The sequence below is a fragment of the Solanum verrucosum genome, unplaced genomic scaffold, assembly GCF_900185275.1.
Source record: "Solanum verrucosum unplaced genomic scaffold, falcon-dt-bn FXZP01000147.1, whole genome shotgun sequence".
NCBI lineage: Eukaryota > Viridiplantae > Streptophyta > Magnoliopsida > Solanales > Solanaceae > Solanum > Solanum verrucosum.
In genome coordinates, this window is record NW_026020343.1 from 4,044,921 (window position 1) to 4,072,342 (window position 27,422).

Sequence of the window (27,422 nt, forward strand, 5' to 3'; positions counted from 1 at the left end):
ACGCCCCAACAGGACGGGAAGCGCTAGAGCGGGATGGTAGGGGACAAAACTTAATAACGCGAAGTCTTATTTTCTCCTTTTCCCCCAAGTGCCAAAAAGAGGCGAGGATCACCCCAAAAACCCTCAAAAGGCTAACCTAGGCTTGGGAAAAAAAGTGAGATAGATATCTAGTGCAAGGTTGACGATAACTCGTTGATTCCCGGCCGAAATCCACCGTCTCTTTATATGGAGTCCAGGATTGGTGGTACAAATCCTCTGCAGCTGTTTGGCGCCCAGGTAGGCTAGGTTTACTCAATTCAATAGTCGTAAATTCGTGGTCACTGCATAATATAATTTTAATTGACGGTAGAATCCATGTTTAGGCCTTCGGGCACAGAAAAAACGATGATTGTACCTTTACCCTAGTTGCTAAGGATGATGTGTACCGTGGGGCAAAGTCTTGTCTTGTGAACTAGGGTTAGGTGATGGTTCGATTTCCTATTTTTGTGATATATGCCAGTTAATTTCTTCATTGTATGCATGCATGTATGTGAATGGGGAAATGTGAACTGAATTTAATGGATTCATTATAGGTGTGATTGTGACTGTGGTGGTCCTGACTGGATCAGGTGTGGTACGTTTCGACACATATATTGGATAAAAATGTCACGTTTCGACACATATATTGGACCGGGTGTCACGTTCTGACACCTGTATATGGGATCGAGTGTCACATTCTGACACACTACATTTCCATAAATAATCATACACGTATTTACCTACAACAATATATAAATCCAAATATAATCACATATTTTTAATTTTTAAATTTACAGATTAATTAAAATGGTGCATAATATAGTGACACAAATGTACACTTCAAACTAATCTATAAGGTATGAAAGTGGTATAATTTATTGTAACGACCCGAACTGTCGTTAATTAAGAAGGGCAAAACGTCGTGGGTAACTCAAGCACACCATCCCGACAGAGCGGGGACGATGCCGCAATGGCAGTGGCGCCCCAACTGGATGGGAAGCGCTAGAGCGGGATGGTCGGGGACAAAACGTAATGACGCGAAGTCTTATTTTCTTTTTCCCCTAAGTGCCAAAAAGTGGCGAGGATCGCCCCAGAAACCCTCAAAAGGCTACTCTAGGCTTGGGAAAGAAAGAGAGATAGATTTCTAGCACAAGGTTAACAATAACTCGCTGATTCCCGGCCAAAATCCACCGTCTTGTTATATTGAAGCCAGGATTGGTGCTACAAACCCTCTGCAGCTGTTTGGCGCCCAAGTAGGCTAGGTTTACTCAATTCAATAGTCGTAAATTCGTGGTCACTACATAATATAATGTTGATTGACGGTAGAATCCAAGTTTAGGCCTTCGGTAACAGAAAAAGGGATGATTGTACCTTTACCCTAGTTGCTAAGGATGATGTGTACCGTGGGGGTAAAGCCTTGTCCTATGAACTAGGGTTAGGTGATGGTTCAATTACCTATTTTTGTGATATATGCCAGCTAATTTCTTCATTGTATGCATGCATGTATGTGAATAGGGAAATGTGAACTGAATTTAATGGATTCATTATGGGTGTGATTGTGACTGTGGTGGTCTTGACTGGATCATGTGTGGTACTTTTCGACACATATATTGGATCGAAATGTCACGTTCCGACACATATATTGGACCGGGTGTCACGTTCTGACACATGTATATGGGATTGGGTGTCACAATCTGACACACTACATTCGATAAATGATCATACACGTATTACCTACAACAATATAAAACACTAAATATAATCACATATTTTTAATTTTTAAATTTACAGATTAATTAAAATGGTGCATAATATAGTGACACAAATGTACAATTCAAACTAATATATAAGGTATGAAAGTGGTATAATTTATTGTATCGACCCGAATCGTCGTTAATTAAGAAGGGCCAAAACGTCGAGGGTAACTCAGGCACACCATCCCGACAGAGCAGGGAAGATGTTGCAATGGCGGCAACGCCCCAACAGGACGGGAAGCGCTAGAGCGGGATGGTAGGGGACAAAACTTAATAACGCGAAGTCTTATTTTCTCCTTTTCCCCCAAGTGCCAAAAAGAGGCGAGGATCACCCCAAAAACCCTCAAAAGGCTAACCTAGGCTTGGGAAAAAAAGTGAGATAGATATCTAGTGCAAGGTTGACGATAACTCGTTGATTCCCGGCCGAAATCCACCGTCTCTTTATATGGAGTCCAGGATTGGTGGTACAAATCCTCTGCAGCTGTTTGGCGCCCAGGTAGGCTAGGTTTACTCAATTCAATAGTCGTAAATTCGTGGTCACTACATAATATAATGTTAATTGACGGTAGAATCCATGTTTAGGCCTTCGGGCACAGAAAAAACGATGATTGTACCTTTACCCTAGTTGCTAAGGATGATGTGTACCGTGGGGCAAAGCCTTTTCTTGTGAACTAGGGTTAGGTGATGGTTCGATTTACTGTTTTTGTGATATATGCCAGTTAATTTCTTAATTGTATGCATGCATGTATGTGAATAGGGAAATGTGAACTGAATTTAATGGATTCATTATGGGTGTGATTGTGACTGTGGTGGTCCTGAATGGATCAGGTGTGGTATGTTCCGACACATATATTGGATCGGAATGTCACGTTCCGACATATATATTGGACCGGGTGTCATGTTCTGACACATGTATATAGGATCGGGTTTCACATTCCAACATACTATATTTCGATAAATGATCATACACGTATTTGCCTACAACAATGTATAACACCAAATATAATCATATATTTTTAATTTTTAAATTTACAGATTAATTAAAATGGTGCATAATATAGTGACACAAATGTACACTACGAGCTGATATATAAGGTATGAAAGTGGTATAATTTATTGTAACGACCGAAAAGAGGGTAAAATATCGTAGGTAACTCAGGCCCACCATCCCGCCATAGCAGGGATGATGCCGCTATGGCGGCGGATCCCCGACTGGATGGGAAGCGCCAGAGGGGGATGGTCGGGGACAAAACTTAATAACACGAAGTCTTATTTTCTCTTTTTACCCTAAGTGCCAAAAAGAGGCGAGGATCACCCCAGAAACCCTCAAAGGCTACTCTAGGCTTGGGAAAGAAGAAGAGATAGATTTCTAGCGCAAGGTTGATGACAACTCACTGATTCCCGGCCGAAATCCACCGTCTCGTTGTATGGAAGCCAGGATTGGTGCTACAAACCATCTGCAGTTGTTTGGCACCCAGGTAGGCTAGGCTTACTTAATTGAATAGTGATAAATTTGTGCTCACTGCGTAATATAATGTTAATTGATGGTAGAATCCATGTTTAGGCCTTCGGGCATAGAAAAAATGATGATTGTACCTTTACCCTAGTTGTTAAGGATGATATGTACCGTGGGGGGTGAAGCCTTGTCTTGTGAACTAGGGTTAGGTGATGGTTCGATTTCCTATTTTTGTGATATATGCCAGTTAATTTCTTCATTGTATGCATGCATGTGTGTGAATAGGAAAATGTGAACTGAATTTAATGGATTCATTATGGGTGTGATTGTCACTGTGGTGGTCCTGACTGGATCAGGTGTGGTACGTTCTGACACACATATTGGATTAGAATGTCACGTTTCGACACATATATTGGACTGGGTGTCACGTTCTGACACATATATATGGGATCCAGTGTTATATTTCGACACACTACATTTCGATAAATGATTATACATGTATTTACCTACAACAATGTATAACACCAAATATAATCACATATTTTGAATTTTTAAATTTACAAATTAATTAAAATGGTGCATAATATAGTGACACAAATGTACACTTCGAACTGATATATAAGGTATGAAAGCGGTATAATTTATTGTAAAGCCTCGAACCGCCAATAATTAAGAAGGGTAAAATATCGTGGGTAACTCAGGCCCACCATCCCGCCATAGCGGGGACGATGCCGCTATGGCGGCGGCTACCTAGCTGGATGGGAAGTGCCAAAGCGGGATGGTTGGGGACAAAACTTAATGACGCGAAATCTTATTTTCTCCTTTTACCCTAAGTGCCAGAAAGAGGCAAGTATCACCCCACAAACCCTCAAAAGGCTGCTCTAGGCTTAGGAAAGAAGGACATATAGATTTCTAGCGCAAGGTTGATGACAACTCGCTGATTCCCTATCGAAATCCACCGTCTCGTTGTTCGAAAGCCAGGATTGGTGCTACGAACCCTCTGCAGCTGTTTAGCGACCAGGTAGGCTAGGCTTACTCAATTGAATAGTCATAAATTTGTGCTCACTGCGTAATATAATGTTAATTGATGGTAGAATCCATGTTTAGGCCTTCGGGCACGGAAAAAAGGATGAATGTACCTTTACCCTAGTTGCTAAGGATGATGTGTACCGTGGTGCAAAGCCTTGTCTTGTGAATTAGGGTTAGGTGATGGTTCGATTTCCTATTTTTTGTGATATATGTTGGTTAATTGCTTAATTATATGCATGCATGTATGTGAATAGGGAAATGTGAACCGAATTTAATTTATTCATTAAGGGTGTGATTGTGACTGAAGTTGTTCTGACTGGATCGGGTGTCACGTTCCAACACATATATTGGATCAAATGTCATGTTTCGACACATATATTGGACCGGGTGTCATGTTCTGACACATGTATATGGGATCGGGTTCAATGAGTGAACCATTTGTGATTACTACTTTCATATCTACCTGCTATGGATATTGGGGAATTGTATGCCCCTAAAAAGATAATTGAATTATGCTTCTTATATATATGTGTTATTAAATGTGTTGTATTTAAATGACATATATCTAGTCGTTGGATTAGTTTGCGAATGAGCGGGCCCACCAGTATGTGGTCTGATAAAAAGAGACCGAAGGTCCAGGTGTTATTATGGGATATGGTTAAAAGAGGTGTGTTTGTTCTTAAATAATGAGAAGTAGGGTAGTGTTCATGATCTAAATAGTAGTTAGATCCTACCTTGGGAAGGGGATTCATATTTGAAACAGTTAGCGAGCCTGGACAGGGTATACTGTGTAGTCAAGGGTATAAGAGTGGCGCAGAAGAAACGAGGGTATATCGTGAGTGGTTGGCCGAGTTGGTAGTGGTTGTATTCGGGTCCTCTGTGAGTTAGAACTGTTAAGCTATGATCAAAGGCGGAGCGATGCAATATGCTAGATTGGGGGTGGGGGGGGGGGGTTAGAGTCAAGTGTTCTAGTACGCTTAAGGTATACAATAATAATAAAGGCAGGAGGATAAAGGTTGAGAGGTGTACTTTCATATTGCATGTTTCCTGCTGGTTGATTTCTTTATATTATGCGGTGGACATCGAGTTGACCGATGATGCCTACCAGTACGGGTAGTTTTTACTGATACTACTCTTGCTATGCCTCTGGCATAGTCTGGTTGCAGGGTCAGTGATGTTTCATAGGTGAAGACGAAGACAATCTCCAACAACTTCTACTCTTCCTTCCTTGTGGTGGGAGCTGTGTCGTAGTTACTGCTTTTTATACATTGTAATCTTAGAAGCTCTTGTACCTGTTTAAATTAGATCCTTGGGGGTGTTATTTATTTTGTAAATATTAACCTCGGTTGTCAAAATTCTTTATCCTATACAAATCTCTTGAAATTTCTTTTATTCCAGTTTTCTTAATCTTTCGCATATTTTAACCGTTTTGGGTACTGAGGGTCCTTCTACTTAGGTGTTAAAGTAGGTGCCCGCATGGCCCGATGGGTTGGGTCGTGACAATTGGTATCAGAGCCCAGGTTGCCGGTCTCCCAGTACAAGAGCAAATGTGGAATAGACTTTTGCGGATTGGTGTGTTGACGTCCGCATCTAATCTTCAGGAATCTATGAAGCATTCTAGGAGGTGGTTCTATTTCTTCTCTCCTTTCGTGCGGTTTGTCGTTTGTGGTAACTTCCTATTCATAAATGTGGTGCGCTTCACACTCATGAACAAAACTCTACTCGACGTGGCTTATGAGACATCCTATGACCTTTCTCAACTTGGCTTTGATACCAAGTTTGTCACGACCCAAAGTACACCCTAGACGTGACATAGCGTATACGACTCCAAGAGGCACTACACAAGACGCTTAACATACATCATACAAGATAATTAAAACAAAGACTTTAAAAGATAACATTTTATACATCAAAAGAGTTTGACAAAAATGGAAGTCTAATATAAGTCTCAATAGTCATCTAATGCATCATAAGGAAAGTGATTGGGACTTAATTCATACATCACATACAAAGTCTGATACGAAAATGACATAAAGCAATAAAGGCATCTTGGTCCTCGGAACATGAGGACTTACCATGCCATGAAGTCAATGATACCAATTAGCCATGGGTATAAGAGGTAGGAGCATCATCGAACCCTACATTAGTGAAACCATGTAGGCACAAGTATACATTAGTACATGGAATGTACTAAGTATGAGGCAATATGCATAAACATAGGCATGATGACATAAATGACTTAAAATGTGTGGGCATGATCATAATGAAACATTTATGAGCTTTTTGAGAAGAAATGACATGAAAATCATGAAACATAGTCAAATACATTAACATAAAGGACATAAGAAAAGCTTTGAAGAAAATATAATCATTTTGTGGGATATTAGCTTCAACCGACAATAAGACCATAAGAGCTATATCATGGAATTCGGTATATCCCTCATACCGAAAAAAAGGAATCTACTTTCCAAGGTAGAATTTGTATATATCCTCATTTGTTAAAGTGGATCCACTAGCTAGATCATTAAAAACATTCTACGGGGAACGTAGTTTGGAACTAGAGGTTGCTACTAGAGACTACCCTATTCTATCCTCCACCTCGAAGCCCTCTCGGTGCTAAGTCTAAATCCCAACATAATAGATAAAAGTCAATTATCATTTTAACCTAGGAAAGGCAATGATCAATACCAATTCATACTTTTGAGATCAGAACATAGAATAACTCCTTAAACATAATTCAACATAAATGAGAATTCACCAATGTGAATTCATTTGTGAGAAATACTTTTCACAATCATGATCACCATAGTAAGTGAGAAATTTGTTCACAATAAATAGCATTGATACTTTCCTTTCAAACCATCCCCAAATCATTTATAATCATTCCATAAAAACATGCATATATTCAAAATTCATAATTCATAGTTCATGGGTTCATCATAGGATCATGGTTGAAAAGCATAATTTAGGCATGGGTAAATGCAATTTCAACTAAATGTCCTCGATTAACATCAAATAATACATTAGAAGACTAATCAACAATGATCACTAATAATTGGATGAAACCCACATTTATTCAATTGAAACCATAATTTTATCAATTGGAGATTGAATTGAGAAATTGAAATCCTTGGGGACCCCATGGAGGAAAGGACTCCATGGATGAATACACACATACCTTGATGCTAGAAGCTCAAAAAGATTGGAGGAATGGAGATTTGGATGAACCCTAGCTCTTCTTCTTCCTTAGTCTTGAGAGGGTTTAGAGAGTGAATTTGGTCAAGTTTAGGAAATTTGGGAGAATTAGTTGAAAATGGGTAAATTGGCGACTTAAAAGTTTTATATAGGGCTTAGGGTAGAAGGCAAAACAGCATAGTATTGGATTATAATAATTAGAAAAAGACTCAAAAGCCCCATAAAAATAATTGTCAAACTCGACCTACGGTTTTGACATACGGACCATAGGATTCCTACGGTATGTACTGGTTAACAGTAGACCAAGTACTGGAACAATTAAATTTATCCAACTTTGAAGGAACCCTTCTATAGTCCGTAGGACTTCTTACGGTCTGTAGATGCTAACCGTAGAACTCAACTTTGACCTTTAAAATTTTACTAAGTCTGAGACTCACCTACAAGCCATATCTACGACTCGAACATAGGATGACGGACTGTCCTGGTGAACCGTACAAAAGGTACTGGATTTATTTTTGAAAATTTTATTTTCCTTCTTTCTACGGTTGACATCTACGGCTCGTAGAAGCTTCTACAGTCCGTAGATGGGACCCGTAAAACTAGACATCAGTCCAAAAATTTCTTTTCTTTTTTTCCAAATTCTTTTACATATTTATAGGTTAAGAAGTCTTTCTTATAATAAATGGGTATAATAAGGGGTAGTGATGTGGGTAGATGAATGTGATAGATGTTACATAAGTTACAAGACACTAATGGTCATATGAGTTACAAGAAAATAATGATCATGAGAGTTATAAGAACTAATGGTCATATAAGTTATAAGAATCAATAGTCATCTTCTACCACAATTTATACCCACTAATGTATGCACTTAATATTTTATTTTAATAATAAAATGCATATACACCAACATTCCCCACTCATTTTAATATTAAAATATGAGAGTTCACCAATTTAGTTTAAGGAAGACTATTACGCATAATGAAGGTATGCTCTGCATTGAACCTTCACTTAGTAAAACAGTAACATTTACTCCAGAGTCAGTAGTGGTCTCAGGCTTGAACTATGACTACTTAAGTGAAATAAAGTATCATTGCTTACACAGAATAATCAAGGTGTTGACATAAGCTTTAATAGCCAGCACATTACATCCTTGTGCTATCCCGATTTTCATGAGCATTTTTTAGAACAAGCCCATTCTTATACAAAGCAGCCTACTTTCTCACTCACATAGGTGAAATCTGTCAAGGGTTCTCCTATAATTTGACACCCCACTCATACAAAATACAGACATTCATTAAGAGTTCAAAGACTCAGCCTCCACAAATCATTATAGGATAAATTCACTCACATCATAAAGATTGAATAAAATTAAATTTATAGTGCATTTCACAACAAGTCATTGTATAATTGTTCTTCTTTTTGAACATGATTATAGGATCTCTAGCCCTCATGTTAAGTTTCCTCATATATGACTCATAATTTATGAGCTTCCATATCATCCCCCTCGATGTGCTTCAAACCCTTTATTTTGCTTAGGCCATAGTTCATGAATCTGCAAGATTATCACAAATAATTTTAACACAATAAATATTGATGGTATACCAATAATCAATATGATCTCACAATATTGTGTTTTCTCCTCATGAGTTTGAATTTACCATTATAATAACGATTTTGTACTCTCCCAATAATATTGGTGCTATCATAATTAATCAAAATTAGAAAAATTAATTTTTCAAAATTAAGTGTTTGATATAATAAAATCAATTCATTTTTTTACTAGTTGAAGATTAATTTTTGTTTTTACTTCAGCCGCCATAGTAGAATTAGCAAAAAATAATTTGCATTTCTCATTCCAACAAATAGCACCATATGTTTTTCATCTAGTTTGATTGTACTTGCCAAGTATTTTTACTGCAAGCACAACATCAAGTCAAGTTGTCAGTCACACATCTCACATTTTTTTATTAGGCTAGCAAATTCCTTTTTTTTCTTTGTCACACAATTGAATCAAAAGGAGTTGCAAGACTCACACAATCAATAAGATTGTATTTCACTTGTTTTTCAACATTATGTGACTTGACAAGGAAAATTTCATAACATGTTTTATGATTTTTTTTTTATTCCAAGAATGAAACTTATCTCACCCAAAACATTTCATGTTAAATAACTACTCAACATTCTTTTCATAATTTATTTATAATTCTCATGTTAGAGTCAAAAGTCATCCTATTATAGCCAAACAATAACATATGATTTATTCCAAAATAAATATATGCACTTTAACACTCTTTTTAGAGCATTTCTCAAAGATGTAAAAATCACAATTTCACAATGATTTTTTCCTCATTTTCTGTACCCCTATTTATTTAAGAATTTAATTATAATTTTTTTCATGAAAAGTAGTATCACTTCATTCATGAAAATATTAAGTAAAAGTTTTTTTCGTATACCTTTTTCTCTTCTTGAATTGAGCAAGTAGAAAATACTTTACCCATATATATTTTCTTTTTCATCTCTTGAAAAGAGCGAGGTTGAGCGGAATGATGTTAAGTTCTTTTATCTTGATATCCGTACTTTTTCAAATCGTAACAAAAACATGAATCTCCTTAAAATTGTTGGTGTAATATACCACAAATACAATAAATTACAGTTAAAAATAAAATGAACAAAAATTGAATAAAAAGTATTCAGGTTGAGGCGCAGATATTTCGCTCTCTTTAAGGAGATTCAAGTCCACTGCGGCATAATCTACACTGATCCAATAGTAATACTCTTGACTTGTCCCCTACAGGATACAACAGTCCAACAACTTCGTACAACTCAAGTAACTCCGGTTTAGTTGAAGAGTCCAAAGCTCCACAAAAGAAACTTTCCTTCAACATATAAATACTCTTTTTTGTATATAGTGAATATAGTTGAAGACTTAGAATATTTTCTTTGTTTCAATTCTCTCTTTCACTACTACCCACTACAATATTGTTTCACACGTAACATCACATTTGTGTCAATGTTTTAGGTCCCAGTTAGGAAAATTATTGATCATCTCTTCATTTATGGAGAAATTACTAGTTTTGTTAGGGATTACTATGCTAGGGTAATAATGCTCAGATTACTCGTATAACAATTCAACAAGTAGGTGATCATTAGCGATATAATTACCAAACGTATGAGGTCGAGATTGAATACCATAGGGAGGGGTATAAGAAAAAATTCAATTACAAAGTTAAACCGTGAGTTAATCTCTTGTAGCAAAATAGTAACCAACGAGTAACATAATTTAAATCAACATTGTTCAAGTTATCAATTTAAGATGAGTTAGAAACCAATTTCTTATCAAGACAATAATAAGTTAACACGAGTGACAAGCAAAAAGGTAATCTACGAGTGTGCGGAAGAGGGTATTGATTTTCAATAAGAGTCAATGTGATTGCTCAACAACATCAATCTCACATGAATAGGCTAAATTAAGCTCAAGCACAAAAAATGCATTTCTTCAATCACAAGTTGTTTATCACAAGAGCTTTTTTCAAGCCTCTCATGTAGCACATGCAAAACAATCCAATACCTCAACATTGATTTCTATTTTCAAGCAAATCTTGCATTTAGCAATGAAACCCCAAATTTCTTTTTCCAAGCAAACTTAGAAATCATAGTTAATATACAAGTATCAAACAAACTATCCACTTCGTGCATTCTTGTCCAAGCAAAACATGAAGATATAGACTAGATTTAAGTTTTCAACCTCAAATCATATATTAAAACATGACAATTAGTTTGTATCCATGTAAATCAATGTAAAACTGAGCAATACACAAAAACCAACTATTTTAATTGACACCAAACTTTAATTACGCCACCCCTAGAATCTAGAATTTAGCTACTCATAACGAAATTAACAGAAATTAAACCAAAAACGTTATTTGTCATCTGGATATGAAAGCTTAAAGTTCAAAATTAAGAAACCCAAATCAAAACCCTCAAAGTTGAATTACAAACTTGCTTTACACTCAAAAACTCAAGATATTCTTCTCAATGATAATTTCAGAGCATGGAAGGTGAGTTTTCTCTCTCTTCTCAGCTATTTATAGCTTCTAAAAATTAGCAGAAAATTACATTCTCAAACACTTTTGGTGATGTTAGTCGGGCTCGCCAACACATTCGGTGAGTCACTAACTACTCCTCTTCTCGTTGTTTCTTCCTTGCTTTAAGATTCAGGTGTTTGAACCATAAATGGTGAGCTTAATAGGCATCGCCATTCTTGATCGGCGAGTCACCGAATACCACCTTTTCTTGCCAATTTGTTATTGTGTTTCAGACAAACTTTCTGGCACTTACGGCGATATCATCATCATCTTACCGACTTGATTGGCGAATCGTTGAACCATTCAACATCTCGTCGACTTGCTTTGAGCTCTTCAACTTGGAATTCTGTCATTTTCAACGAGCTCAGGCTCATTTGGCGAGTCGCCGAGTTTATCCGTGAGCTTCAGGTTCACACTTTCTTTATTTTCTATGTTTTTGGCTTTTTGCATGTATTTGTCTTCACCTTGTCCTTAAGTCTTCATAGCTATAAAACAACAATTAAACATCAAATATGGACATAAAATGACATTGAAGACACTATTTGTTGAACTAAAAAACCTCAAATGAGTCCAAAATCTCTGGCTCATCAAATGGCTGCGGGGATTTTAGGTCAATGGATTCAGGTTAGACACTAAGAAAAACTGATGGGATGCACAAAGTAATACTAGGTTGAGAGTGTTCTTCCAAGTTATGTCTAATATTATCTTATGGTTCTTATGGAATATGAGAAACATAGTCTTGCATAGAGGTTCTTATACAAGAAACAAGGTGATGTGGGCTATTAACTCTACCATTTCCAAGTTTAATAGGTTAAAATTTCACACAACTTGTACTAATTGGACACAAATGATAATCATGATGGAAAATTACACACCTATGTACTAGTGTAAAATTGTTAGGTGGATTCCACCTCCTAGTGGTTGGTTGAAATGTAATATTGATGGGGCTTCTAGAGGTAATCCTAGTTTTAGTGTTGTTGCCTTTTATTTAAGAGATCATGAATGCTCTCTAGTGGTTGCTAAAGGCTTCAAGATTTTTTATTCTACTGATTTGGTGGCTGAGGCTAGGGCTATAAGGGAAGGACTACAATATTGCCTAGAAAAATAATTTACCAACATTATAATTGAATCAGATTCATTGTCTATGATTAACATCATTAATAGAGTCTAGGAGATCCTCTGGAGTGTGAGCATGGAGGTCAACACCATTCACAAAATCAGAAGTGTAATCACAGTGAGAGTACAACACTTCTTAAGGGAGGAAAATACTCTTGCTGATTTTTTTTTGCTAACTCAATTTTTAGTTTTGCAAATACAAATGAATTTAATACATAATAGGAAGTCTCAAGTGCATGATGGAAAATAATGGTACTAGATAAAAGCAACACACCAGCCGTAAGATTTCAACAAACAAACACAATAAATAGGTACTATTAAGAGAGTATAAGAACAAGAACAACTTTACAAGTTAATAATTTGAGCTACAAAAGAGGATTCTGATGATTTTTGTTTGAGTTTCATTTTAAGCCTGAAGCAATTTCAATTGGTTGACAATACTTGCACCTAGTGAGAGCATAGAGGTGTTTAAAAGGTACTAAATCAGGGCATAAAAATATCAAATAAAGTTTCACCTAACCTAGTCTTGGTTAATTCAGTCTCAGATTTTCTTGCTCAAAACGAGTACAAATGTAATAATCAATTGAAATACTTAATCTTTTTATGGTTGTATCAATTTCATTGTGGGATTCAATCCATTAAAAATTGGGAAATGCAATTGAAAGTTACCTTGATTGTTTCATCTATCTACTTAGTTACAACAACAATAGATGAAGCCTATCCTCGATTTGAACAATCTAAAGGGAGTGATCGATCCTAAGAAATTATTTTAAGTCAAAATGAAGAGTTTACTTACTTGCATCTTTGAAGCTACATCAATCCATATTGGCTATGCTATTGAAGAGTTTTGATCGACTAAACAAATTGATTAAGGACCTAGAAAAACAGTTCACCAATATTATAATTGAACTTCTCCAAAGATCAAATCCTGATGAATTAGTTTCATGCAAAGCTTTACTCCATAAATGTTGTCAACCTATGGAAGAATTGAGTACTAATTTTGTGAAGAGTTTACTTGAGTGAAATCAGTTGTAGATGTTGAAGAACAAATCACTGAAGAGCATACTCAACTGGTCTGATCGGACATTGTTGAGAGGGCTTAAATCTCATCAACTTCCGATCGATGACTTCATAACTTCACTTTCCACTTCTAGAATTTTCCTTTTGTTTCCTATTTCTTATTGCATGTTCTTTTGTTTTTAGACTTTCTGTCTTTAGATTTTTTTTTATGGGCTTTGACACTTTGTGCTAGCTCTTTTGTACATATTTTTTAATTAAAATCTGACTCGTTTACATCTTTAAGCTACAAAAAAAAAAAAAAAACCTTTAAACATAAAATTTAGCATTATTTATATAAAATTCAATTCATTTTTTTACATTATCAATACATGTGTAAATTATGTGATAATTTATTTGTTATTTTATTTGAAATAGAATGTGGAAGTATATAATAAAATTCATATGCTATATATACTATATACAATATTATTTAAAATAACCCTAAATAAAAGATGTACAAGATTCATAATACATGTAATAAAATTATTAACTGACAATATCTTTTATTTAATATAAATTAATATCTTATTTGATTTGTTAGGTAAACGGTGGTTTTATTTAATATAAATTAATACACTATACAATTTTTTAGTACAATTACACAACAAATCAAACATCTCATAAAAGTACGGCATTACAAAATCATGCATAACAATATTATTTTCTGTATTAATAATTCATGCATAATAATATCCACCCATAATTTTCTTCTAAATCAATGACTCTTGAGAACACATTTGTATAAGAATTGTTATTTTGAAAAATAGTATAACTATAATTAAAACATTTGAAAGTTGAAAATTATATTTTTAATAATAAAAACTTCTTTAAAATATTTTTCAAATTTAAAATCAAAATACGGGTCTGTTTGGAAATCCACCATGTAATTGGAATTGGTGTAATTACTAAGGTAATAATTACCAACATAGTAATTACGCTGACCTATTTGTTTACCACAGAGTAAATACAGTGTAATTACAAGTGTATTGTTTGGTTGCACAAGTGTAATCATTTAAAAATTTAAGGTTATATTGAATTTTAAAAATAAAATTAATTATTTAAAATAAAAAATTTATATTAGACAAATAAGGGACTTTATAAATGATATTAAATATTTAAGATATATATTGTCTCTTGAAAAATATTAATTAATAAACATATGTTCTTAACTAATATTATCAAAATAAATTTATTTGTATTTTTCAATTGAGTATATTTTAATTAAATTAATCATAAAAACTAAAAGTACATAATTTCTATGAACATCATGAAATGCATGTTTGACAAAAGGATTAATATTATAAATATAATGTCATAAAATTTTATAAACATTTGCTAAAAAGATAATATATCAAGTCTAACTTTAAAAAAAATAGCTTGTAATATAAAATTTTGAGTCAATACTCCTAAAACAAATTAAATTAAAAATATACCATAAGTTCTAAATTCAAAACAAAAAATTTAACATAATACTCTTATGTCAAATTTCAACATAACATACATAAATATGATTTAAAAGAAAAGAAAAACGTAAGTCTATAACTTTATTCAATAATGAATTCTACTTCAATTTAAAAATTATTAGAATACTAACAAAATTATACTAATGATTATTTTTAGAAGATACGGAAAATTGCATGGAATCACATGAAGTAAAGCTTGAGAATAAGAAGAAAATGAAATATAAATAATATTAGAAAATATTAGGATAATAAAAAAAACAATTTAAAATAATAAAAATATTACATTAAAACGAAAAAAAATAAAACAAAAATAAAAGAAAGAGATTAAAAAGTAATCAACTTGCTTCCAAACAGGCCCTAAGCGAAAATAATCTCCAAAGTAATACTTATATAAGGATTTTTCAGGGAGAAATGACAGGGATTAGAGACACGATGTACAGAAGAGAAACAATGACCGCAGCAGTACAGAGAGAAGGACAGCAACAAACTCATTTCGCCGACGATGGTGACGACGATGACGTCGCCGGCGGTGGCAGTGGCGGTGGAGGAGGAATGGAGTCCATAGAAGACTGTTCTCATCACATTGGCTACGACCATAACCACCACGGGCTCCATAACGGCGCCGATGGTACCATGGCTACTACAGCGGCGGCGCTGAATGGTGTGGAAGGCGTTCCGCATAACTCTATGTATGTCCCTGGCTCGGAAATGGTTGGTGGAGGAAGTAGCGATCAGCTTACGCTGTCATTTCGAGGCGAAGTGTTTGTGTATGATGCTGTTTCTCCTGAAAAGGTGCTTCTTTGATTTAAGTCTTTCTTCTTGTTCTAGTACAAATAATTATGCCTTTACATGGGAATCTTTATCGCCTTTTTTGCAGTCTGTTTAGTATTAGGTCGATACCACGCGGACCACTTGGTTTCTAAAAGCGTAGGATAAACTAGGGTTTTGTTAGAGAGTCTATTGTACATAAATCCAGGCAGACATTCCCCATCAATAAGGTCTTTGCTTAGTATATTCATGGATAACATTACATGGTTTCCACAAGGACTGAAAAACACTAAGTTTTGTAGGACTTAGAAGACCAGGCAAACACCTGCCTTAATGGAATGAACGTGTCCAAACGAAGCAAAATGTATATTGAGGATCCATATAACCAACTGTAACTAGCTTGGGATTGAGGTGTTGTTGATGTTGCTTTTGTAATTGAGGTGATTCAAGACTTGGGAATTGGTAATTTCTAAGATTCGGTTGTATGTGAATGATGAGTTGGTATGAAAAGTTGATTAGCCTTCCAAGTAAGGAGGTCAACCAAGGTTTTTGCTTTTCCAAATATAGGAGTTACTCTTAAATTTAAGAACTTTACAGAGATGGGTTAACTTTAATCTAGCTTAGTTTGCTTGAATTGCTGTCTGCTTATCAACAAGCATCGTGATGAATCAATCTTGAAATCAATTATGCCTCAATCCCAATGAGGTCAGCTAAATGATTATTCTATGATCTTTTCCGCTCTAATTAGGTCCTTTTTTGTTGGAAATGGTGTATAATTTTGTCATTAAGGCAATCACTATATGGAGAAATAATGGTTTTTTGGGTCTCCGTTGATTTTCAGGTTCAGGCGGTGCTGCTGCTGTTGGGGGGATATGAAGTCCCTGCTGGCATCCCTACTGTCAATATGGCTTCCCAGAGTCATAGGGTATGTATTTTTACTCCCTCCTGTAGTGTTCTGCTGTTACACTGGTTTACAATCATTTATGGTTCTTCTCTTGCAATTTCCCTAGGCTTCAAGTGAAGGTCCTGGAAGATTGAATCAACCACAACGGGCGGCTTCTTTGAGTCGTTTTAGGGAAAAAAGGAAAGAAAGATGTTTTGATAAAAAGATCCGATATACTGTTCGGAAAGAAGTTGCACTTCGGTAATATAGCTTTATTTATTTCCTTAAAGATAACGTTGGAAGTGTTGGATAAATGAAATTCGACCATGTTTGATGTACCATGACTAATCAGTAGTTATCTCCACCAATTTTTGTTATGTCTCTAATTTAACTTACCTTTATTTTAGTTGGAATTGGAGTATTAAATACACTTATTTGATGCTTTACATTCGTCACTTTTTGTTGCTCTAGATAGCTATGTGGAGTGTGTGAGGAAACAAAGAATTGCCTGAAACGTTAGCAAACTGTTTCCATATGCTTCATAGAAGAACAGTGACAACTTGTCCCTTGTAAGGCATATTGTTATGATACCTTTCTGCTAGTTCCTCATCTTACTGAATGCTAGAAGTTTCTGTTATTGCTGTGCTGCTAATTGTATGGTATAAATGAGTTCAAGTCTCCTGCTTTTAAGTTGGAGTGGGTAAGACTTAAAAAGAAGAAGCTGGAGTGAGTGAGATATATATCAGTTGTATTTTCCTTTCCCTGATATATCAGTGGTTTATTATTTACTTAGTTTTAGACTTTTAGGGATAATTTCAAAGACCTCCCCTCAGGTTTGGCTTCATAACTAAGTTGCGCGGACTGTTCACTTCTGATGCCGCACCCATGTCGGATTCTCCAAAAATACACCACTTTTGGCGAATCCGACACGCACCCCTTGACATTATTGAAGAGTCTGAGCAACATAGCTTCATAATGCTTACCTCCCTCATGGTTTACTGATTGACGCTCATCTCCCTTGTAAATAATAATAATTATGTATATTCCAAGTTTACCCTTTTGCAACTGTACAAGTTACAGCTCCTTTGGGGACTTTCTTCTTTTCCTCTTCTTTTCTAGTTTCCTGTGTTACTTTTTCTTGATTTATCGGATGCTTCTAACCTATTGCAAGATTTTCCCCAATTTACAGCTATCTAATTTTGTTGATAAACAGGTAATGTACTAAGTTTCTTTAGTAGTGCTTGAAATTTTCCATCTCAAACTCTGAAAAACTTGAAAATCCGCAACTAGCAAATTTATGTTGACTAGGAAAGTATGGATCACTTCAAATTAAGGGGAGTTAATAAAGTTTGACTATTGTAAACTTGGATTATACATGACTTTTATTACTTAAAACTAGTTTAGTTACAAAAGAGATCAAATTAAGGAAGGCTGGTGTCATCTCAAACCACAAGGGAACTAAGTATTATAAAGGGAACTTGGAGGGAGGTCTATGAAATTATCCCTTAGTTGTATTTATTTATTTTAGTATATACATTGGGTACTAATTTATGATTCCCTTGTTGAGATGAACGTACAGTAAACAAAACTGCAAGCTCTAAAAAACACCTTTTGGGAAATGGAGATACCACTAAGTTGTAAACATAATCAGTTCAGTTCTATGTAACATAACAAAAGATTAGAAAGTCATGGAAATATGCTATCTATCCAGAAGTGAAAAAAAGGAAAAACTTCAGCACATGCCTCTTAGCTCCAGATGAAAGGGATTCACTGCTGTAGATGGTGATGCTTTTGCCAAAGTACTATCCATCAAGCTGAGGAGGAACAGAGAATGTTATAGTGGCAGAGCATGGGCACCCCTCCTGAAAAATGAAAAAAGCAGATGTATTTAGTGAAAGTGAACATGAACTGAAAATTTAACCACAAATAAACCATTGCTTGACATGTGAACATGATAGTTTTTTTTCATGGAGAAGTGACAATGAAATAAGAGTATTAGGAGTGGGTTTTATGGACTAAATGGGTGGGTACGATATTAAGTTGGGTATAATAATTAAATTAGGAGGAAATTTAAGTGGAATAAATATATATATCCATGTAGGCATGCCACATAGGCACCACATAGGAGGATAAAAGCGGGGAGATGAGACTTAACCATCTCAAGAGAAAATATGTGCCTAAAGTTGGATGGTAGGGGCAAATATATCAAAAAAGTATGATGAAGGGCAACTATAACCTTGACTTCCTTACACTCATAATGGGTTCACCAATGCCATGACTGGATATGCACTTTCAGTAGCAAGATCATTGGAGGAAACTTTGATGGAGCTTAATGGCATTTGCATACTAGAGTGACACATACCTTGTCAATCTGTTGACTTGGTATTCGATTTGGTGGGTGGATTCTGGGTGTCAAGCTGGTCATGGTAATATGTACAAACATTATATTAATGGTAGTGAATGGAATCTTCCATTGGTTTATCTCTCATGTAAGGCTTATTTTAATCTTCATTTCGCGGGCATGTCAATTTGGAACTCTCCTCCTATGGAAGTAAAATGGCTAATGCTAAAAGATGTTTGTAGTGACATCTAGTTGTGGGCTTGAGACAGTGTAAATGTTGTGAATGCAATATCTTCTTTTCTTTTTCTTTCCCCATATGTTTTGTAGGTTGTGTTTGGCCGTGGTTACAAGTTGTTTTTAAATATTTGTGAGAATTTAGAGTGGAAATTATTTTTAGGTGATTCGTCCCATTTGTCCTAGCCTTGGTGGATAGAGTTTTCTGATACTTGTTGTTGGTGGGAGGTAATATGTATCCCTTGGAATTAGTCAAGGTGCGCAAAAGTTGGCCCAGTCACCACCGTCATAAAAAAAAGAAAATAACTTTTTGATATTTTTCAAATTCCTAAAAAGTTGAATTTTGAATTTTATGACCAAATTAGTAAACTCCAAAAATATAAAATAAAAAAAAATTCACGGTCAAACACCTCTTAGTCCAGTGATAAAATTTTACTAGAGAGTTCTAGGGAGGGGTGGAGGATAGGAAAAAATTATAAGGTTACTTGGTTTTTTTTATTTTTCTGTTTGAAGCTCTAAAGTTCAGTCTTTGCCTATTTTTTGACGTGCAGGGTCTAGTTACGGTGGTCATTCAAAGTAGTTTTGGTCAAATTGATCTGTGGTCTATTGCATCTCACAGTTCTTGGATTTATTGTCAGGATGCAGCGAAAAAAGGGTCAGTTTACATCTTCCAAGACAGTATCTGATGAAGCAGCTTCTTCTTCTGCAGAGGGGAATGCAGGCTCTAGCCAAGAAGAACAGGAAACATTGTGAGTGTCAGACTTCACTAGTTCTGTAGTCGTTTGTGTTTCTGTTCTGTTGATTAAGTCAGACAGTAATAGTGATAACCTGTTGACCCATTATATACCAGAATATCCAAACTATATGTGGCGTCTAAGTTGGAACTGATCAAATCAAACAAATGCAGCAGCTGAGATCTTATTTTCTTGTTGTCTCAACAGATGTAGACATTGTGGAACTAGTTCGAAATCCACTCCTATGATGCGCCGTGGACCAGCTGGCCCGAGGTCACTTTGCAATGCATGTGGACTGACGTGGGCCAATAAGGTTAGTATTGTGTTTGAAAACTATACACCTTGGTTTTTCCACTTGTCAGTTCACATGATAATTGTGTCTTGACATTTTGTTCCATTTATATGAACCTCATTATGTAAATAGTATTGTGTGTTGTGTTGTACTATTCTCGTTTTCTATGTTTAAGGGATAAGCAGTGATCCCTTGACCAAATTTTGGAAGACATTATTTGTTGATATGAAACTGGGTTAGGTAGGAAGGTGTGATTGGCACCCAAAGGTACGGCCTAGTTGTCAATGAAGTGAGAGGAGAACCATGAGGTCTCAAGTTCGAATCTAGTAGATGCAAGAAACACTAAAAGAAGGTGTTAAGGGGAAGTTATTGGGAAGAAACAGGAAACACAGGGAGGAGATTGATAAAGCATCATACCTGAATGTTTTGTAGGGATGTGGGACAGTTTTCTGCCAACATGAACGACATGAGAGGAGAACTTTCAAATTCAGTCGAGAAAGGTACTGAAGGAAAGATTGTTGGGAAGGAACATGAAGAACATCAGCGATTTGAATAACTTTAAAGGCTATGTATGCAAAATATCAAATTCTGCCGAAGAAGTTGCTGTATGAAAGTTGTTTGGAAGATTGGGAAAGACTGTGAAAAGAGCCAAGAGGCCTTCGTCCGCATCTGTTATGAAGAGTTACGTTGTATATGAAGGGAAACGACTGAGTGTGAAGTTTTGGAAGGAGGGGAAGGGTACTTGTGGAAATATATTAAAATATAAGGGAGTCCTTGCTTGTGTTGGCACCATGTCACCAGGTTGAGGGTTCTCTTTTATATATGTACTAGTAAAGTCACCCGCGCTTCGCGCGGGAATTTAATATCACGGAATTTATAAAATAATACTCTACTTAAAACCTATGAGTCATTAAAAGTAAACACTATATTATCTTATATACAAGATTACGTAGTAACAAACATTAATAATGTAAAGGAAGATGATAATTATAATATCTTATCATTTATCCTTCAATCAATCATCTTTAATTTGATTTTATAATTTTTATAATATCTTATCATTTATCCTTCAATCAGTCATCTTTAATTTGATTTTATAATTTTTATAATATCTTATCATTTATCCTTCAATCAGTCATCTTTAATTTGATTTTATAATTTATCTTTTTGTCTGGGAAGTGTTACTATTTGATATTTTTGGGGATTCAAATGAACATCAATCGGAGATAATAAATTTTCTAATAAATAAATAATTATTGGTGAAGGGATAAATAAATTTTAAAAGGATGAAAAAATGAACAAATATTCTAATTCTAACGTGTAGAAAGTTCAACTCTACCTTTTGTTTTACATATATCATTTTAAAGTTCCCTATTTAAATGTATCATAAGTAATTATTAAAATGAAAAATTAAAGGGCGAATGTACCATATTGGACAACAATTCAACTTATTATATATATTTGAAAGGTAAAAATATTACACAAATTATTCAGTTTGTTTGAGCGTTTTTTAAAAATCAGCATACCATAGTGATTACAACTTGCAGTAAACTTGAGAATATGTCCATACTTCATATTGAATATGAGCAATTAATTTACTATGTAGTTATCTATGTCTTTGGGATTAAAAGAGGCTACAGTCTTGTCATATTCCTCTATAGGTCATCTGACGCATCCTTGAACCCAAGTCAATAGTTTATTAATTCTTGTCTTCTTTTCCAGGTTCACTTCTCACATCAAGGTGCGATAAAGTTTTTAAGGTCTTTATGTCCTTACAATGGCACACCAAATTTGATTGTCTTCAAGAGATTGTAGTATAGATCTTTAAGGAATTTTTTTACTGTACCTTCAACAATTTCAATAGAGAAAACTTGCGTGAATACTCAACTAACGTGTGTTATTTAATCTGTTCTAATAAATACTTATAACAATAACTTTGCAGAATCATAAACAACAAAGTTAAAAATATGTACTCAAAAAAAGCAATTAATAACATAAGCATAAATTAATGACTATAAAAAAAAACATACCGAGATCTGTAACAATAGGATGAACATGAAGGAAAAAATCGTACATGAATATTTAAATGTTTATTGTGCCTTATCAAAAATGTCACAACTCTTCGAAAAAGTTACAACCCTTCGAAAGGTCATAAACCTTTCATAATAGGCACAACTTTTCATAAAAATCACAACTCTTCATAAAAGTCGCAACTTTTCATATAAGTCACAACTTTTCATAAAAGGCACAACTTTTCATGAAAGGGGAAGGCTAGTTTTGGAAATAAATAAATAAAAAAGGAATCCTGGTTTGTGGTGGCGCCACGTAGGTGGGCCTAGGGTTCTCTTTTATATATATATATGATATGATATATGATTTATGGGGATTCTCTTAACTAAAAATAAATTCAACTAATAATTAAATCATTCATGAACAAATCAAAGTAGCAACAAATGTACAATTCAATAGTTAACTTCAAATATTATATCCCAAGAGGAACTCAAACATATTTTATCAATGTACGTTATGTAAAGGAACCCGTCTTCGTACTTGTTTTTTCTCAAAAACTAGTTTTAGGCACAATGTTCTTGATAAAGACAATATAGTCTTTTAGTTAGCACAATAAGTGTTCCACAGTGAGACACATCATTCCTTAACATAGTTTTAAATTTTTAAGTATCTTATACTTTGATTTTGTCATTTTATTTTTCATTCACACCGAAAAATCGATTTAAAAACATCGACAAACTGAACCGAAGTAGAAACTATCGAACCGAACTAAATTAGTTTGGTTTGGTATACGGTGCACACTTTTCTAAAACTGAAGAACCGAACCAAATTTGATAAAATCGAATTGAAGAACCCAACGCTCACCCCTAATAGAAGTTCATGCCAGAAGGTGATGACAGTTCAATGAGTCCAAGATTACAAGATGGAAAATTGTTTTGGCATTTGAGATTCAAGAGAAATTTTCAGGATTGAGAAGTGATAGAATTCCAAAGGCTTATTGATTTACTCTACAAGCAATGTATAACACATGATAGAGCAGATGTATGAAGTGGGGGTGGGGAATAAGAGAGTGCTCTCTATTAAAGCCTATTATGAGAAGTTTTTGATTAGGAAGGAGGTGGACTTCCTGTATAGGTCGATTTGGATCTGGAAGGTACCAAGAAAGGTATGTTTTTCCACTTGGTTAGCAGCTTAAGTGGTGATCTATTGATGACTCAGAATCTAAGAAAGAGGAAAGTTACTTATGTCGGTTCTTTATGTGCAATGATTGAGGTGATGCTGACTACCTCTTATTCATTGTCCTATAGCATCAAAATAGAAAACTTTTGAGGGTGTAGAGATGAATTTTGTGTAGTTAAGGAATGATATTTCACCCCTTGTATCTTTTTGGTGCATCCATAAGGTGCCTTTATGTATAGAAGATTGGGTGTCATTAGTAGAAAACCATCTACTTTTTTGTTACTAGTGTATGTTTTCTGTTCAAATATTAATAAAAGTTATTACTTTATCTAAAAACTATAACGGTAACTTTTAATCCCCATTATTATTTCAACCATCATAGTATAAATATATGTAATAATTCAACAAGAAGACATGCATTAGATTAACAAGGTTGTACCATATGACATAAAAACATGACTTATGATTACAAGGAAAAAAAGATTTTTAAAAAGGATATCACGAGCTAAAAAATGAAAAAGAAGACGAGGGAGAAGCAATGGTGCATAATATTTTTTACAGAAAGACCATAATAAAGAAAAGAAAGGTCAAACTGGAACCTCAAAAGGTAAGATTTTTCTCTTGGAAAATCAAAACAAATTTGAATTATTTTTACATTTTCGAAATTTTTGGTTATTTTTTTCTATAACCCAAGTGTAGGTTGTCTACATCACATCCCTGCTAACACGGGATGCTTTGTGCACTGGGCTGCCCTTTTTAACCCAAGGTTGTTCTTCCAAACACCACCTAGTTTTTGGGTTTCGAAAAGCCAAATGTGCCCAAGGTTCATATTCGCTATCTCAAAGATGACCCTATAACTCCAAAGCACATCTCAAAGTTTATTAGCCATCTTATGAGATTTCAACTTCAAATGCCCTGTAATAGTATACATGTTGAATTGATCCTTTAAGCTGCATATGAAAAGGTGAAGTGTAGAAGCAGACGGAGAAAAAAATGATGACCCTATAGCTCCAAAGTACATCCCAAAGTTTATTAGCCACTTTATGAGGTTTTAACTTCAGATGTCCTGTAATACTTGTTAAATTGATCCTTAAGGCGGCACATGAAAAGGTGAAGTATAGAAGCAGAAGGAGAAAAAAAATGAGAGAAGAGTTGAAGGACATGAAATTAACTCTACTTTCTCCTAGTTTTGCAAGAATATTGGCTATATTATTAACCAACGCCAACAGTTCTTCTACATCCTCCCTCCTTTGCTCACTTTTCGTTGAACTGTATCTTTTATTATGTAGTTAACTCTTCCTGACAGTCTGATTAGTTGGTTATTGTTTCTCTTCTATATTCATATTTTTATCTAGTGTCATACTATGCTTTGAATGGATTATCTTATGACTTACTCGCCATGTCTATTGGCTTTGCAACACTGCTAGGACATTTAAGTACCTATTTTGCAGTTTCACCTTGTAGAGAATGTATTCTGTGGTTAAGTGTGCCTCTTCTTTTTACATTAGGCTATTGAACTCAAAATTAGGAATTATCCTTCTCCTTCGGCAGTATATTTGCGCTTCTTTTTGGTTGAGTGGGGATGATAAAACTGGACATATTACCTTTCTGTCACTGAGATCCCTTTTCAGGGAGTTGCTTTCTATGAGGAGCTTTGTAATCGCAAGATGCATACTTGCAAAGTGTTAAATGTTTTCAGCTTCAAAAGTTGACAATGAAATCAACCATCTTCTGTGTTCGTAAAAATAAATGTGTAGAGAATTTTCCTACCAAATAATAAAACTACTTGGTACTCTTTATAATAAAATTACCTTGCAGTCTGTGGAGAGGGGAGGATGTATGCAGACCCTTACCCCTACCTTTGGGGGTTATAGAGGCAAGGTACTTGTTCCCAAAAAAAAAAGGGGTAAAAAATACGAACTACCAAAATTAGTTCTTCAAATGACTGCAATTAGTTGTATATACTTCCTGCTCATCAGTAAAACTGTGTCTGATCTTTTCTCGGCAGTCGGCACTGAATGTGTAATGTTATGCTTTCACAAATCAAGTTCTTCTAGAAATTGGTTACCTCCTAGGTGCCAAGTGGTGAGTGATCTCACTCTTTAAGTGTTTCGTAAGTTACTTCCCTTCAATGCTGGTTTATCTTTTCATTCCTACTTCCAAAAGTTGAATTCTGGAATCGTATATTTGAATATGTAATTTTCCTTTCGCCACTTTTTGTTTCTTCTCCTCTTATGTCTTCCATTCAAAAGACTCATCAGCCAGCCCTTTGGATGCTTTCTTCAAAATTGCCCTTCGTCTATCAATCACATGTTGGGTTTTTTGGTATTTTCTATGAATGAAATGTTGTATTCTTATCCAATAAGTTCATGAAATGTATGTTGTTTTGCTTTCAACACTCTTTTCCTCTCAACTTCTATTTTTATGTTTTGATGTAAGTTATAATCAGAACTTAAAAGTCATTTCTATCATGTCCAAACAGTAATCTGGTTGTATGAGTGGTCATGTTACTTTTCCTTTGTGAATTTTGCAGGGGATTTTAAGAGATCTTTCTAAAGTTTCAACTACAGGAGCTCAGGAGCACTCTGTGAAATCTAGCGAACAGGTGCATCTCTCTCTCTCTCTCTTTGGTGGGGTTACGTATATCCTTTGATATGTAATCTCTGAAACCTAAACTAAACTTGGTATGATATTTTCACTGGTAGAATAATGGTGAAGCTGATGGATCAGATGTTATGGCGGCTGCTGGTATCATCACATCAGATGATGAGAACATGGTGCTTCCGTCTGAATGATGGTAGAGAGCTCTCTTATTTGTGGTCACCTCTGGTGGTGTTGAACTAAAATATCATGTGTCTAATATCTGCCAAAGTTGCATACATTTGTACATATGATACTGTAACTCAGGCAAACACATTGCTGAGATTTTAGGTTATTCCATCATATAAGTTTATTCTGCTATTTTAAATGTAATTAATTTTGAATCAGTATCCGACATCTTATTTAAGCACTAAAGCATTTTTAGTAGTCTCTCTTTGATCATATAAATGCAGTGAAAAACTCAACGCTAATATTCTTGGAGTGGAGCCTTCGTTTTGCACTAGTATTATATGAAGGTACTTCTAGTTTAAATTAGTAGGTACGTTGGCACCAACCATGGTATAAACAAGTTACTCATCATGTGAAAGAACTATAACGAGGTTGAAAAACTGAGGGTATTATTACAGACCGAAGAGTGAACATCAAACTATGCACACTAGAAAGAGGTTTTTTTTGGGTTTACCACTTGGTGTTTTGTATGGTATCTGTATTAAGTATATGATTATTTCGGATTCGTGTCAGGTAGGATCTCATTTGGGGGTAGTGCAAACTACCAAGAATTTTTTCATATCTAAAATTGCAACCCGAGACCTTTAATTAAGGAAGGAGCAATTAGATGGGGAGAGAGTTGAATTTAGGATATATATACTTTAATATCACTTTGAAGGTACTTATATTTTGACCATTTTTTTGCTTTTATGGCATTTGATCGAGAAGTTGATCAAGTTGGACGAATTAAATTTATATATACATACGTAGGTACGTACATTGTAATGACCCACTCCCCGGCGTTTGGATTTTTCGCATTTTCGAGTCGTTCAGGACAGAAGGGGGAATATGAGGTTATAAAATCCAAAAATTAAATATAGTAAACATTTTAGTTAATATGCTACATTAAAAAATATATAATAATAATTCAAACAAACCCCTTATTCTTGAGCACAAAGTTATGTATTTTCTTGGTCACTAAGAAAGCCGCGTGA

General features: G+C 34.9%; 2 protein-coding genes across 2 annotated transcripts in view; one reads left to right on the top strand and one right to left on the bottom strand.

The window, feature by feature from the left end:
* LOC125837375 (probable protein phosphatase 2C 10) overlaps positions 1-27,422 on the bottom strand; it is a 1,808,044-nt gene that overhangs the window by 1,480,322 nt on the left and 300,300 nt on the right. The gene's annotated exons all lie outside the window — the stretch shown is intronic.
* LOC125837394 (GATA transcription factor 24-like) lies at positions 15,571-26,509 on the top strand. The gene is made up of 7 exons (XM_049516528.1): positions 15,571-15,970; positions 16,788-16,871; positions 16,957-17,090; positions 20,043-20,153; positions 20,346-20,451; positions 26,153-26,224; positions 26,325-26,509. The coding sequence occupies exons 1-7, from the start codon at positions 15,590-15,592 to the stop codon at positions 26,412-26,414; spliced, it is 978 nt and encodes a 325-aa protein (XP_049372485.1). The 5' UTR covers positions 15,571-15,589; the 3' UTR covers positions 26,415-26,509.